Here is a 13228-nt window from a genome sequence, read left to right as displayed (position 1 = left end):
AACTTCGCTTTTATGATGTCTATGTTTTTGTAATACTCGAATAATACTCTAAATTTATGAAAAATTCTTGAACTAGCCTGGATAAAGTTATCAACTTTCGTAATATTTTATCTTTGGATTCTACTTTACTACTTTACTTCCGATTTAGTAAATTTCATTAGAATAGTGGAAATCCAAAAAATATCATATAATTTTTGTCTTTATTTGATCGTACCAGGTTTTGATTAGATCACGACAAATTTGATTATTGTCGAACAATGGAAATCTTCTCTTATATCGTGATGAAAGTTTTAAACTTAAAGTACCTTTTTGTAGATTAAACCGAGTGGTGCACGAACCAATTCAGACAGATGATCGTGACTTTGTAAAATTGTCAACAGATCGCATTTCGCTTTCGTCCTTTGAAAACACCTAAATTTGTCAATTTTGAAAATAAACCCGCAAAAAAACCGGTCTTGGTGAAAACCAATTTTTGTTGTTGAACGGTTCCCTGCTTTGGTCGAGTGCTTGACGGTAAGTATAAAGTTTTTTTATTCATTATAAATAAACATCGGAAAAAACCAAACAATAAATCTATATAATAGCGGATTCGGAGTGGTTCAATACTGATCTAGAGTACGTATTTTCTTTAAAAGGAGACTCAGTAAATAGTAAAAACTGATATTTTTGAATAATTTGGTATAATAGTATAAAATATAATTATATATAAATACGATTAGATCTTATGATTTTCAGGGTGGCTCCGAAACTGTTAATTTTGTGTTCGTTGTGTTCTTAATTTTAACGACTTATTTTCAATTTTTATTTGCCCCTTTTTGAATGTAGCGCTCTGCATTTTCCGCAGTTTCCACAACGCTTTCCAAAGATGGCCCTTTCTCGAATTATACCGAATCGATCAATACAGTGCCTTGATTCGCGCACATTGTTTGTCTGATCCACAAGCAAGTGGAGTAAAGTTATTATTAAAATAATAATTCTCATAGAAATTAGTATTATCAACCCGGAAATTAGTCACGCCGATTATGATAACCGGAAAAATGACTTCGCCACCTACGGTATGCAATTTAAATTATATATATTTGACATTGTATAACAATAAATTTAGTTAATGTGGATCCGTGCATTTTTTTTATTGACGGATGCAGAAATACCCGTAATTGGCACGCAAAACGATAACATTGCTATTGGATCTGGTGGGAGTATAAGTGCTGTAAATTTATTAAAAGATTGGTCTTGTCCCTCGGTTATGTTCAGCAGTGGTGGTTCTAAAAGACCTCTGCCGTATTCAATACGGTTGGTTTCGGATGACCCTTATTGGTATTTTGCATTGCAGTGTCAATAAACCGGCATTGAAACTTTCTCTTGTACATGCACACTTAATTTGATGTAACCTGTATGTGTGTGTGTCGTAGTTGCGGTTAAGTTTTCCGAAGTAAGTCAGATTTAAATTTTATTTAAATACCCATTTCGTTTGCCTCACTGTCCATAAAAATGCTCATTCTGTATGGACAAAACATATTCAAGAATGCCAAGGTTGGCAATTCAAATTTGTAATTCGACAATTAATGAATCACATAGTGTAAAATAAATATATTTATTTTTTTGTTGAAAAATCAAGACCAAAACACAAATTCCACTTTTTGGGGGAAAATATCATTGTTTGTTTAATATTCTCAATTTATTAACGTACGCGTTTTATCACTATCTGCTAAGAAAGGGTAGCAATAGAAAGCGAGCGAGAACGACAAAATTTTAGCGGCGTTTAGAGTGACGCTGTTTGTGCTGTTTATGTTTCGTGACTGACGATAAAGTTACTAAAGTTAATACAAAAAAAGCAAGCATAGAATAATAGTTGAATAGTATTAAATCCTCCTTTATGGACACTGTATTCAGTTTTTCGACAGCTTGTTATGGCAACGTATTTAACATGAAAATTATTACCTTAACTAGTGCGATTAGGTTTTCCTCCTTTTAATGGCCCATTTATATGTTTAAAGTCTGGTCACGATCACTTAGAATATATAGTAAACAGTTTGAACCACTCGCATTTTTGCTGCCGATATGTTCTATTGTGTTTTCCAACATGTGTTTTAGCGTTTCCGTAATGACAAGTCAGAACAACGAGATTCCGAATGAGGTCTTACTGCAGGTTAAAAATCTGGACGGCTTGCGAAAGAGTTTTCGAGAAAACCCGCTCAATTTGGACGAAAACGGCAGCGCCAAACGGGACAAAGCGGGGAGCAAAAATGAACCGATGACGGAAATGTACAAAACGAGCAAAACCGAATCAAAAGGTATCTTGGTGTCTAAGAAAGAATGCTAATCGAAGTCTGCGTTAGAAATTTGCTGCTGCCTAATAGTTTTGTGAGCCTCATATAAGGTTTCGGGTGTAGAGATTTGAATGTATTGCATTTAGATTCAAGCAAAGCCAACACAAAACAGTTTCGTACAGGCATGTTTACGCGCAACACCGTATAGTTATATAATTGTGTAAAACTTAGTGGAACCGAAAATTTGTTTCTTCCAAAATAATAAAGTCACTAGATACACATTAATATTTATTAATTACTTTACTATTGATAAACACTTAAAGGAATAAAATAAACATATTCTTCGTGTTTCTTCCTTTGCCGCCATGTTTCTTCATCTCCCCTTTTTCTACCAACATTATAGCATGGACCTAACTAAACTAGGATTGAATTCTACAAGATTTTACAACAGAACTAATAATTTATGTAAGGTTTCTTATATGACTTTATTATTTACATCTGCGCGCTGGCTTTACTTTTCGACTGACGGGTCTGGCGGGGGGCGCTTCGCTTTTATAGAACCCAACGCCTTCTCACGATGCAGACTGGTCCGGGCTCAGTTCATTCGACTCGCTCGCTACAATAGTTTTCACTGTTCTGTCCTAATTTAAAACGTTTTTGTGAATTGTCAGGACTGTTTTCGAATGTTTAGCATGCCGATAGTTTGACTCTTGTGCTGTAGATTAACAGGCGAAGCAATAATTTTGTTATTTGTCTGTTTGTGTTTTCTGTCATCTCAGATTCGCGTTCATTTTGTTCGTATGCGAATAGGACGTATATATCAAGTATTTTGAAGAACTCAATATTGAATACCAAGTACCAAGTACTCAGTTTGTTTGAAGAGAGTAACAAGTTTAAGTGTGAGGGTTATTGAAAAGCTGACTATAAGAAGGATTACTTTTTAAATTGTTAACAGGAATATCTTCTTTGATAAATATTTTGATTACATAAATACGGTTACATTTGATCTTGTTAATCAGGTTACAAAACTCCCAGATTTTTTTTTAATCGGAGACAAATTTTGATATTAATTTTAAATAAATAAAATTAATATTTTAAAAATATTTAATACGCTATGTACGTTAGTATTCGAACCTTTCGGAGATTAACCTTATCCGGTGCTTGAGTATTTACGTCACTATCGATGAGGCTAATGTGATTTTCCGCTTAATAATTATTGTTGAAATTTAATATTTAATATTTATCAAATTTATTTGTATTGGTACTTGGTCAATATCTACATAAATATGAGTGACTAGGAATATAAAAAAAATAACGAAGTTTCTCCAATGCCAATTGCAAAGTTCGAATGCGGTTGTCTTGAAATTACTTTAGACGAGCCAAATTAAAAAAAAACTGCAGTTATCCATTATTTATTTATTACCCGCTTTTGCATTTCTTCCTCTTCGCATAATATTCACTGAAAATTCACAACAATTTCAGGGCACTTCTCTTCCCTTCCTCAGAGTGTGTTGATCTCACTCACTCGCACCACTTTGAATCTTTATGGCTGCGGACCCTATGGTGCTATTCCACTTCGGATCCGGTAGTCGAGTACTTCCATCACTGTCTATGAAGTTAATTATTTTTTTCACATTTGTGTTTAGTTGCGCTCTTGTGATTTTCTGCTTATTAAATTATTTTGGAAATTTGAGTGATCAAGTCTATAACGCATAGAACGAAATTCGTGCAATGCCTTGAAATTGCAAAGTTTCTAGGAAGTTGACTCGCAATTACTTATTATTTCGATGTCAATGTATTTCGGAAAAAGAGTTCAAAATTCGCCGTTAATTCCATTATCCGCTATTTCATTTCTTCTCCTTTGCATATGTTTGACTCTTCAATGGTTACAAAATTCCGTTTCAGGGCGCTTCTCTTCGTGTCCAAAAAATGTGTTTTGGCCTTGACGACTACCTTATTGCTTAGAAATTGCATCCGTATTTCGCTTTGAAGCACTGTAACTTGGTTATAAAATTAACCTCATTTATTTGGAAACTTTTGCAGGTAAACCGTAACCAAAAAAAAAACTAAATTAAGTGGATAATCTCCGGCGATAAAGCGGGCTTAACTCCCGAATGCCTATCGGCAGCAGCTACTAGTGTTGCCTTATTTTTTCGTTATCAAATGAAGATAATGCCTTGAATTTTTGCAATTTTGTAATACTTTTATGGCTTTTTAACCTTTTCGGATCCAAACATTGATAACAATTATAATCTACGTTATTTGCTGTAAACAATCTACTGGATGAAAATGGTGTTCCAGTGTTTGCGGTCAGTTTTCTACAGATGACGTGAGTCGAGTTGAAGTTTAGTGATTCTGGTTTAACTAAATGTGACTGTGGCGCCGCCAGTGTGCCTACAGGGTGTTCAAAATAATCGACCTTTACGTTTGTATCGGTCGGTGAACTAATTTTTTTCAAAAAATTGTATGTGACATACCGATTTGAATAAGTTTTCGATTAAAAATGTTTAACAGAAATTACCAAAAAATATCTCTTAAAAAATCATCTGCATTCTCCTTAATGGCGCTTTTTTCAAGCAATGACGTTTAAAAAGGTATTAAGTATTTTTAACGCTAAGATGAGTCGTCATGACCTAAATAGTCTTTCCTTCCGAAATTTGTACTACCCGTACTGTTAAAAGTTATTACTGCGGCAAAATGATGAAGAGGCAGACATTGTTCTTGGCTTTTCTTGTTCTTTTTTTTTTTTTCACTTATTCTGTAGTAGTAGTGTTGCAAAAAGAATGAAGGCCAATTTTGAAATGATTTTTATGGAGTATTTTATCGGAAAGCGCCTAACTAATCGTTTGAAACAGTTTTTCAGCAATTTTGTAATAGTGAGAATGCCGATATTACTTTTTGGTTAATTTCACTAAAATTTAGCTTCTAAATGTGTCTTTCCGATATACGGCAAGTTCAATTGTTATACAATAAAATATAAGTGTTCGTAGAATTTTTTTCCCGCCAGCCAGACAGATATTTCTAACACTCTGTACACGCTTTTGTCGGAATTTTGGAGTAGGTTCAGATAAATTTTCTAAAAGCACTTCTGTGATTATTGACATTTAAATTCATTATCGTGATTCTCGCGCTTGTTGGTTTCAAATTACGCATTTTGCTGTTTTATCTCTAGACGTGTTCGCAGCATTAGGCACCGTCGCTCTCGAAAATGGGCCTGGGAAGAGGTAAGGGAGACACTTTTTTTCAAAATTTCACTCCGTTTAATCGTCCACCCGTCACAAATTCTGCTTTTAAATGTATGGATTATTTAAATTGTTCGTGTACGTTCTCGAGGTGGCGAAGTTCAAATTGTTTTTGGTTATGGAATAGTTTTGGAATGAAGCTATAAAAATTTACTTTCTTTTGGCTATGGTGTAAGGTTTATATATGATACCCAATGCATCTCAAATAGACACATAGAAAACGAATTATTCTATTAAACTCTGACGAAACCATGGATCTGTATCTAAAAACATTTTAACTTGGATAGAAAAATTTGATCAACCTCTATATTATTGTGACCTATTTGTATAATACCAATGTAAATAAATGTATACACCCGTGTCTAACTTAGATTAGATTGCTAATTAAATATAAGTTAACTTCTCTCTGAAACGATTGATATAATAATGTCTGCACCATTGGGGTGTTCAACTTTTCAAAAGTTCACTCCACTGTAAACTTGATTTCGGCAACTCAGTGAACATCAGCCACGCGGGGAAAAATCGCGATAATGTCGTCTGTTCTGGTCGCAACACAAAAGATTCTGCACACCATTAACGGACATACAAATATTTGCCAAACGCTTGACACCGTTATCCATTTTTCCCGATCGAAATTAATAACCCGCTGAAACAACAGTCACAATATGTGAAAAGTAGGTCGTTGTGGGTGTTCTGAAAACTATTTACTAGATTAAGAAACAAAATGGTCTAGCTCTACACAATATGAGAAGGAAAATGTGCAAACTATAGAAAAACTGGCTTTATTTGCTTGCTTTGCTTAAGCCTATTTGATTTATATTGTTATATTAATATTCAAAAAACTTCAGTAAACTTGGGCGCTTTCGAAAATTTTACAGTGGCGAAAATAAAGCATAAAACTATCATTAAAGGTTACCATCCCATTTTTACTACCCAGAGAATAAGTAATTAAGTATGTTACAGACTGGACAAGAATTTGTCCACTAAATAAAAAACTCTAAGCAAAAATTGATCCACCCTTTTTTATCTCAGGAGTATGCTTTAAATGAGCTCAATTTGATAGTGTAAATACGTGGCTATCGAGTGATAGGTATGGATAATAAAGGAAACAAGGTTTCCAGTGATAGCTCGTTGGCCAATTCTTTAAAATTGTGACATTTGACTTTAAAATAATTTTATTTTTATTTGAAAATGTAATTTAACATTTCCGTCGAAATTTGTTGTTCCTAGTTTGGCATCGCAATGAAAGGTCGTTAAAAAGTAAGATAAGGATAATTTACAAAAATGTATAGAAATAATTGCCTATACATTCTGTCTAGCAAAATTGGGCATGCATATTCAATATTCTCAGAGATTTGCGCTTTATTTCCTGTTTTATTGTAAGCTCTCCCATATTTCTTCCGTATTTCCCCAAATTTCCTCCCTGTTTCCCTGTGGCTAATGGATCAGATCGTTGCATATTTTAATGTAGCTTATAATAGGGGGTGCTAGGACACAAGCAAATCAAAGAAATCATTTTTTTCTCCACAAAATATTTAGAATCTAAATTGAAAAATTAGAAAGCATGCAATTTTCATTTTTTCCCCATTATTCGTGTAATAAAATATTGAAATTGAGTTGTTGATAATAGCCGTTGGATTCAATTTAATACATGCGGTTAATTTTTTGGTAAATATGTCGCGTGTGTATTATTTCTCTTATTTTAAATAAATAGCCGAATTCTGCTGAAGCTAGATTTTAATGTATTTTTCATAAGCAACAATTACTCTGAGTAAAACGTTTAACTGCATTCAACCATGCTGACAATCGTTAGTCAAACTTGACACAGATATTTATTGATAAAAGATTTAAAAAAAGGTTCATTGCAAAATAGTGAATATCGGCGCGTGTCAAATTTTTGCAATTAATTAAATGGAATTAAATTGACTTTTGATCAAATCGAATCTAAATCTGGAAAGTGGTTTGTGCAAAAAAAGCAATTAGAATAGAATGCCATGCTTATCTAAATGTTTAGATTATAAGGGACATATTTTTAAGTCATCCAAGTAAAAAGAAATCCGAAACTGATAGATATAGTGATAGTTATTCAAAAAATATTGTTACACTCTCTCATTATTAAATATACGATATTAGACATGCGGAATGGTTATTTGCTTTCATGAATCAATAACAAATAAAATGCACTACCGCACTCACTGTTAAAGTGGTAGCGTCAGTGAAAAGTTTTCATTGCCGTATGGAATTTTTAAATTTGGTTAAACAAATTCTAAGTGGTATGTATTACATAAATAATTGAATTTTTAATTATAAAATGTGTTAATTCATTTGTTTGGTAAAATAGTTTTAACTACAAATATATTTTTATTTGACATAAAATATTATTTTTACGGTTTTTTACGTCCCTTAAAGTGCTTTCCCGTAATTTTCAATGGCGACTGTTGAATAGGATCTTAACCTTAACCATATGGAAAACTACTTCTAATAAATTCTGTATTTATTATTTTAAGCATTGCTTGTCATTTAAATGCGTAATTGGAGTCAGTCGAAACCTGTGACTGATAAATTATTAATCACCTTGGTAATCAAAATTGCATTTTATTGCTTTATCACACATGTTTGTAATATATTTCTTCGCTTTAAACATGCTTACAACTAAAATTCTTTTGAATTTATCCCATCCTCCGCCAACATTTTCTTTTTCACAATTCCCTTTTTCTAAATCGACTAACAGAATACTTTGCCAGGTGGACAAAAGAAACAGTACGTAGTCAACTTCCTGTCTGAACTTCTGGGGACAACCCTGTTGATGTTCTTGGGATGTATGGGCTGCATCACCCAGGTTGACAACCCTCCAGCTGTTCACCACATGTCATCTCTTGCGTTCGGTTTGGTCATCTTGCTCATCATTCAGGTAAGCTTAGGCCACGGCGATCTAAAAGCAAATGATGTTGGAATAAATTATACTTTGCTTTCCAGATATTCGGCCATATATCGGGTGCCCACCTCAACCCAGCCGTAACAATAAGCACTGTGATATTTAAAATGTTAACTCCTCTGATGGGACTGGTTTATATCGTGGCCCAGTTTTTGGGAGCACTTTTGGGATTTGCTCTCTTACGGGTGAGTTTGGTTCGAGTGTTGAGTTAGACCGATAACTCATAAAATGAAATACAGGTGCTGATGCCGCAAGACTACGTGGTATCTGGTTTCTGCGCAACGAAACCGCATGCCCTTATTACGCCGATGCAAGGCCTAGCCATTGAGACTATCATCACCTGTGTACTTATCCTTGTATGCTGCGGGGTGTGGGACAAGAGAAATGCCGAGAAACAAGACTCTACCCCAGCCAGATTCGGGTTCATTGTGGCAGCAATATCCATGGTAGCCGTAAGTATCTAAATTTTGGTGACATTGACGCCAATTTTGTTAAATTGAAGACTTTCTAATTATAGGGGCCTCTGACAGGAGCCAGCATGAACACTGCCAGGTCTTTTCCGCCCGCATTTTTCGATAGGGACTACTCAGCGCATTGGGTAAATGTAACGAGGTCTTTGTAGGTGTTTTGTAACCCACGCCAAATTTTCAGATCTACTGGGTTGGTCCAAACGTCGGCGCCATATTAGGATGCGGATTGTACAGTTACCTTTTCGCGGAAGAAGAGGAACCCGAGGAGTACGACGGTACCCAGTTAGAAGAAATGATCACAGAGAAGGCGTGAGAAACTCGGTTTTCCTATGTCCATGTAAATGTGTAGAGCGAGTATGAATGCCTTTAAGTTTACAAAAAATAAATTATTTCAATGCTACGAGCGCACAAAATAAAACTATTTTTGCTAGTTTTGAAGTCTCATTTCATGGAATATTGTTCCTATCTGCTCCCACAATACAAATCTCCAATATAGCCCACGACCAAGAGGCTTTTTTATGGAAGTTTTAAATACGCGTTTCTAAAATCCTTGTGTTGCAATTATTAAATCACACTTATTTCATACTGTAATAAAAAGTAAAAAATTGAATTGGAATTGAGGGCATACTGTCAAGTTGTTTTTGAAAAATTGTTAACGTGGCTTGCAAAAAAGGTGGGTTCTCAGCCTTAGCCGCTTGTATGCATCCATGATATTTCAAAAAGCATCTCCATGTTATGGGAGTTGTTGACAACAGCACATGTAGAATTTTTTTAGAAGAGGAAAGTCCCATTAACAGTATAAACAGCAATGCAGGAATAATGATAGCTCGATTTATTGATCCCAAAGACCCATCCGAATTATCTGGAAGAATACAGGGGTGGAGGGAAGACGGGCAGGTATAAAGAATCGGAAGTTCTGAATGCAGCCCTGACCCATCACTGGCAAGACTAATTAGGTGTTCAGTCAGGAAGAAAACTAGAATTACTACGCAAAACCTTTTCATAAATGAAAATTCGGTAGTTGTCATAAAAATATATTATTTCGTATATATTTTTAGAATCCGGCCTCCCACCGAATTGTCAAGAATTCAGAATTGGTAATTTTACACACGTTTCTCAGTGAATGTATTAGCGCTGTTTTGAATAAAAATGTTCTCAAAAATTAGTGGTCGTAGAAAGAATACTATGCAATATATTGATAAATTTCTTCACTCACTTTTTTATTAATTAATAAAAATTGTGACTAAAAGTTCGCTTACGAAACTTATATGTCACAACAATATAGTGTTTTGCCTTTACAGTTTCTCTATTCCTTCTTCTTTTCGGGAATTAAAGTTAGTGAGTTATCACAGAAAAAGTGTCGTTCATGGGATGGAATTAAGGTTGAACAAACTTACTAAACTAGCGTTCACTTAAGGTATACCGACAATAACTCAAATAAAATTAAAATACTTGTTTCTATTTTTCTATGCTAGTTTTTACAGAAAAATACCCAATATTTGTTTCGCGAAAGTTTGCACACTCTGCCACGAGATCTCCTAGTACAGTCGTGCCAGAATTATAAGTTAGGTTAACACTCGGACGCTGTATTGCCGATACATAACATCGCAGTTTAGTGTTTTTATCGTTTGTTGGTCACTCCATAAATGCATTATGCGTTTTTCCAGTCGAACAAAATAATAACAAACAACATTTATAATATTTATAATATCTAATAATAAAAATATAGAATGTGTTCTATTTTTAATGGTTGTAGACTCTGAGCTCAAGTAAACCACTTTAGACACAGATCGGCTTCTATCTTTTTTCCAACCATATGTATCTAATAGGCAGTAGTTTGTTAGAACTGATAGCGTTATATCAGATGCAGATAAAGTTATTTTAGGAGTGGCACAGGGTTCAATTCCTGACTTCTTTTGTATCTCTTGTATACATTTGGTATGTCTGAAGGGGTCGAATTTTCTCTAATCCACTCATATACTGATGACACCACGCTCTTGCACACAATCAACTCAATTATGATATTCTCGACACCAATGCTAATTTGGATCTTAAAAGCCTCAATATAGTAAAAAACAAAATCTTAAACTGAATTCTAAAAAAAAACACAAATTTTGGTGTTTATTTCCACTGGATTTTTTCTGCGTTCATATTAAAATTCAATCAGAAACTGAATATCTTAAATGTTTTATGTTAAAAAACATAGATATCCCTTGGAGCGCTATATTCAAATAAACATATATTGGTATATATCCGTTCTAAAGTTATATGCTGTCTTCCTCTATCCGTTGCTGATAAAACTGAATGCCAATTTTTACTATCAGTTGGTTTTTCGGTATATTTTCGAAAATCAACACGAATACATTTACTGACATGGCTGTCGGACTTGACAAACGTCAAAATTCAAAGCGTGGGAAATATCTCCGAAAACATCCAAATGTATTAACTAATGTTGCCAAAAATTTTATGTAAGAATTTTAAACGTGGGTTTTTGTTTGAGTCGAACTTGCTTACGTTTCGCTAATCATCCTACTGGCTTCTTCAAACCTTGACTGAAACTGGCTCGCATTTTACTCTATACCTGCTTATATATTGTTTGAGGAAAAGGGAGCTAAATGAAGGGCCACCACCTGTACCAAAATCTCTCAACATCTTTGATCCGTCAAACACAAAATTCCATTTGAGATGCCAATTCTTCTACCAACGAAAAATCCGAGACTCTATAGAAATCTATAAACAACCTACACCTAACGATCTTAACCGCAACTCAGGTCTCTACCGCCCCCCTCAAACAGTATATAAACTGCTACAGAGTAAAAGGCGAGCCAGTTTCAGTCAAGTTCAATTTCGCAATTTCGACTCAACAAAAACCAACGCAGGAGGAATGCAGATGTTTTGTAAAAAGTATTACAGTAGCCTGTGGAAGTTTCAGTCAAGTTCTGAAAAAGCTAACAGGATGATTGACGAAACGTCAGCAATTTCGACTCAGCAAAAACCAACGCAGGAGGAATGCAGATGTTTTGTAAAAAGTATTACAGTAGCCTGTGAAAGTTTCTTTGAGAAATAAAAATCTCAATAAAGAGTACTTGATAATACACCCCTAATATATCCAATTTTACATAATTGGCATATTTTGATTAATATGAACCATAGCAGAAGGAGAGGAACAATTAATAATTACGAAATGTCAAGACTATTTGATAACTAAAGTATATTAGGAAAACCGATTTTTTTTCCATAACTTTCTCACAAAAAGTGTATATGCTTTGTATTTGAAAAACTCATAAGAAGCCTAAAAAGATATACAGTTTGTTCAATTAAAAAAAAAAAACAAAAGTTTAATTTGTATATCAAAATTTTAGACCTACACAAGAAAACTGACTACGCCACAGGATCCTACGTAAAAAAACCTCATCCAGACCAGTTTCCACCTTTTCGAGAAGTTAATGGATAAGTGAACTACAAAGATTGTCTAAAATACAAAACTTTATAATCTCCCTGTATTTAGAAAACCAAGGAAACTTCCACAGGCTACTGTAACACTATTTACAAAACTTCCACTGACGTTTCGCCAATCGCCCAGTTGGCTTCTTCAGAGCTTAACTGAAACTTTGAAGAACTAAACTTGATTTTTAATGCTTCAGCCGCAGGACACACTGTGCAATACATTACACGCATTCGTTAATGACTATTAGGAGGTGGTTGGAGAGGTAGTCTTTTTATTACTCTCTTAAAATTGCGGGGGGACTATACCAATAATAAAGGCGAAATATATCGCGATCTATTCTATTTATTCGGCAGATAGAATGGCGGGCTGCTGACGATATATTTGCGTGGTATTTTTAGAACGGGTTATAATTCCCAAGTCAATATTGTTTCAATTATTACGACCGGGTAAGCGTAATTAACATGGCTTCAAGGAAAAACACCAGTCGAGAATGCCACGATTCGAAAAACGGACCGGCGCGTCTGGCAATTTGCAATACGCGCTTTTGACGTTTTCCGAAATTGCCTCGCCTGTCAAATTTAACGACTCGTCGTTACAATTTAATCTCACCCTTCGGATCGACAGCCTTCGTGTTTTCCTTCTCGGACAATAAACTATCGATCGAGACCGCGTATGGAAGATTTGCTGTTGTTTTGTCGCAATCGTATGGGAGCGTCTAGGTTGGGTATCAATATGTGACGCTATTGACAGTTCGCAAACTTGGTCTTATATGGTGGAAGTGTAGAAGTTCGGAAGAGTTCTCTTTTTCATATTCCAACGATGATGCCAAAGAAATGCTTACATTTTCGTGTACTTATACACTC

The 13228-nt window shown here is 34.7% G+C and overlaps 1 protein-coding gene across 5 annotated transcripts; it reads left to right on the top strand.

The window, feature by feature from the left end:
* The first annotated feature begins 914 nt into the window (after positions 1–914).
* Positions 915–9361, top strand: LOC132696244 (aquaporin AQPAe.a-like). 5 transcript variants are annotated; one of them, XM_060660968.1, is made up of 7 exons: positions 915–1055; positions 2095–2294; positions 8257–8423; positions 8489–8632; positions 8687–8899; positions 8965–9045; positions 9099–9361. In XM_060660968.1, exons 2-7 carry the CDS (start codon positions 2105–2107, stop codon positions 9228–9230), a joined length of 927 nt encoding a protein of 308 aa, XP_060516951.1. In that variant the 5' UTR covers positions 915–1055; positions 2095–2104; the 3' UTR covers positions 9231–9361. The 5 variants fall into 5 exon arrangements, with proteins under 5 accessions (XP_060516951.1, XP_060516950.1, XP_060516953.1 ...); XM_060660967.1 differs by lacking the exon at positions 915–1055 and adding an exon at positions 1218–1432 and having other exon boundaries at positions 9099–9360; XM_060660970.1 differs by lacking the exon at positions 915–1055 and adding an exon at positions 5443–5494 and having other exon boundaries at positions 2203–2294; positions 9099–9360.
* Positions 9362–13228: the final 3867 nt, after the last annotated feature.

Source organism: Cylas formicarius, unplaced genomic scaffold, assembly GCF_029955315.1.
Source record: "Cylas formicarius isolate icCylForm1 unplaced genomic scaffold, icCylForm1.1 PGA_scaffold_1__22_contigs__length_36826433, whole genome shotgun sequence".
NCBI lineage: Eukaryota > Metazoa > Arthropoda > Insecta > Coleoptera > Brentidae > Cylas > Cylas formicarius.
Note: the sequence above shows the minus strand (reverse complement) of the source record. Positions and strands in the feature narration are given on the sequence as shown.

Bases quoted from the DNA above. Each gene is read 5' to 3' on its own strand.
- LOC132696244 (XM_060660968.1), top strand. From the start codon at position 2,105: ATGACAAGTCAGAACAACGAGATTCCGAATGAGGTCTTACTGCAGGTT. The intron at 2,295-8,256 runs GTATCTTGGTGT...ATACTTTGCCAG, and splicing joins GAGCAAAACCGAATCAAAAG to GTGGACAAAAGAAACAGTAC. The intron at 8,633-8,686 runs GTGAGTTTGGTT...AATGAAATACAG, and splicing joins TGGGATTTGCTCTCTTACGG to GTGCTGATGCCGCAAGACTA.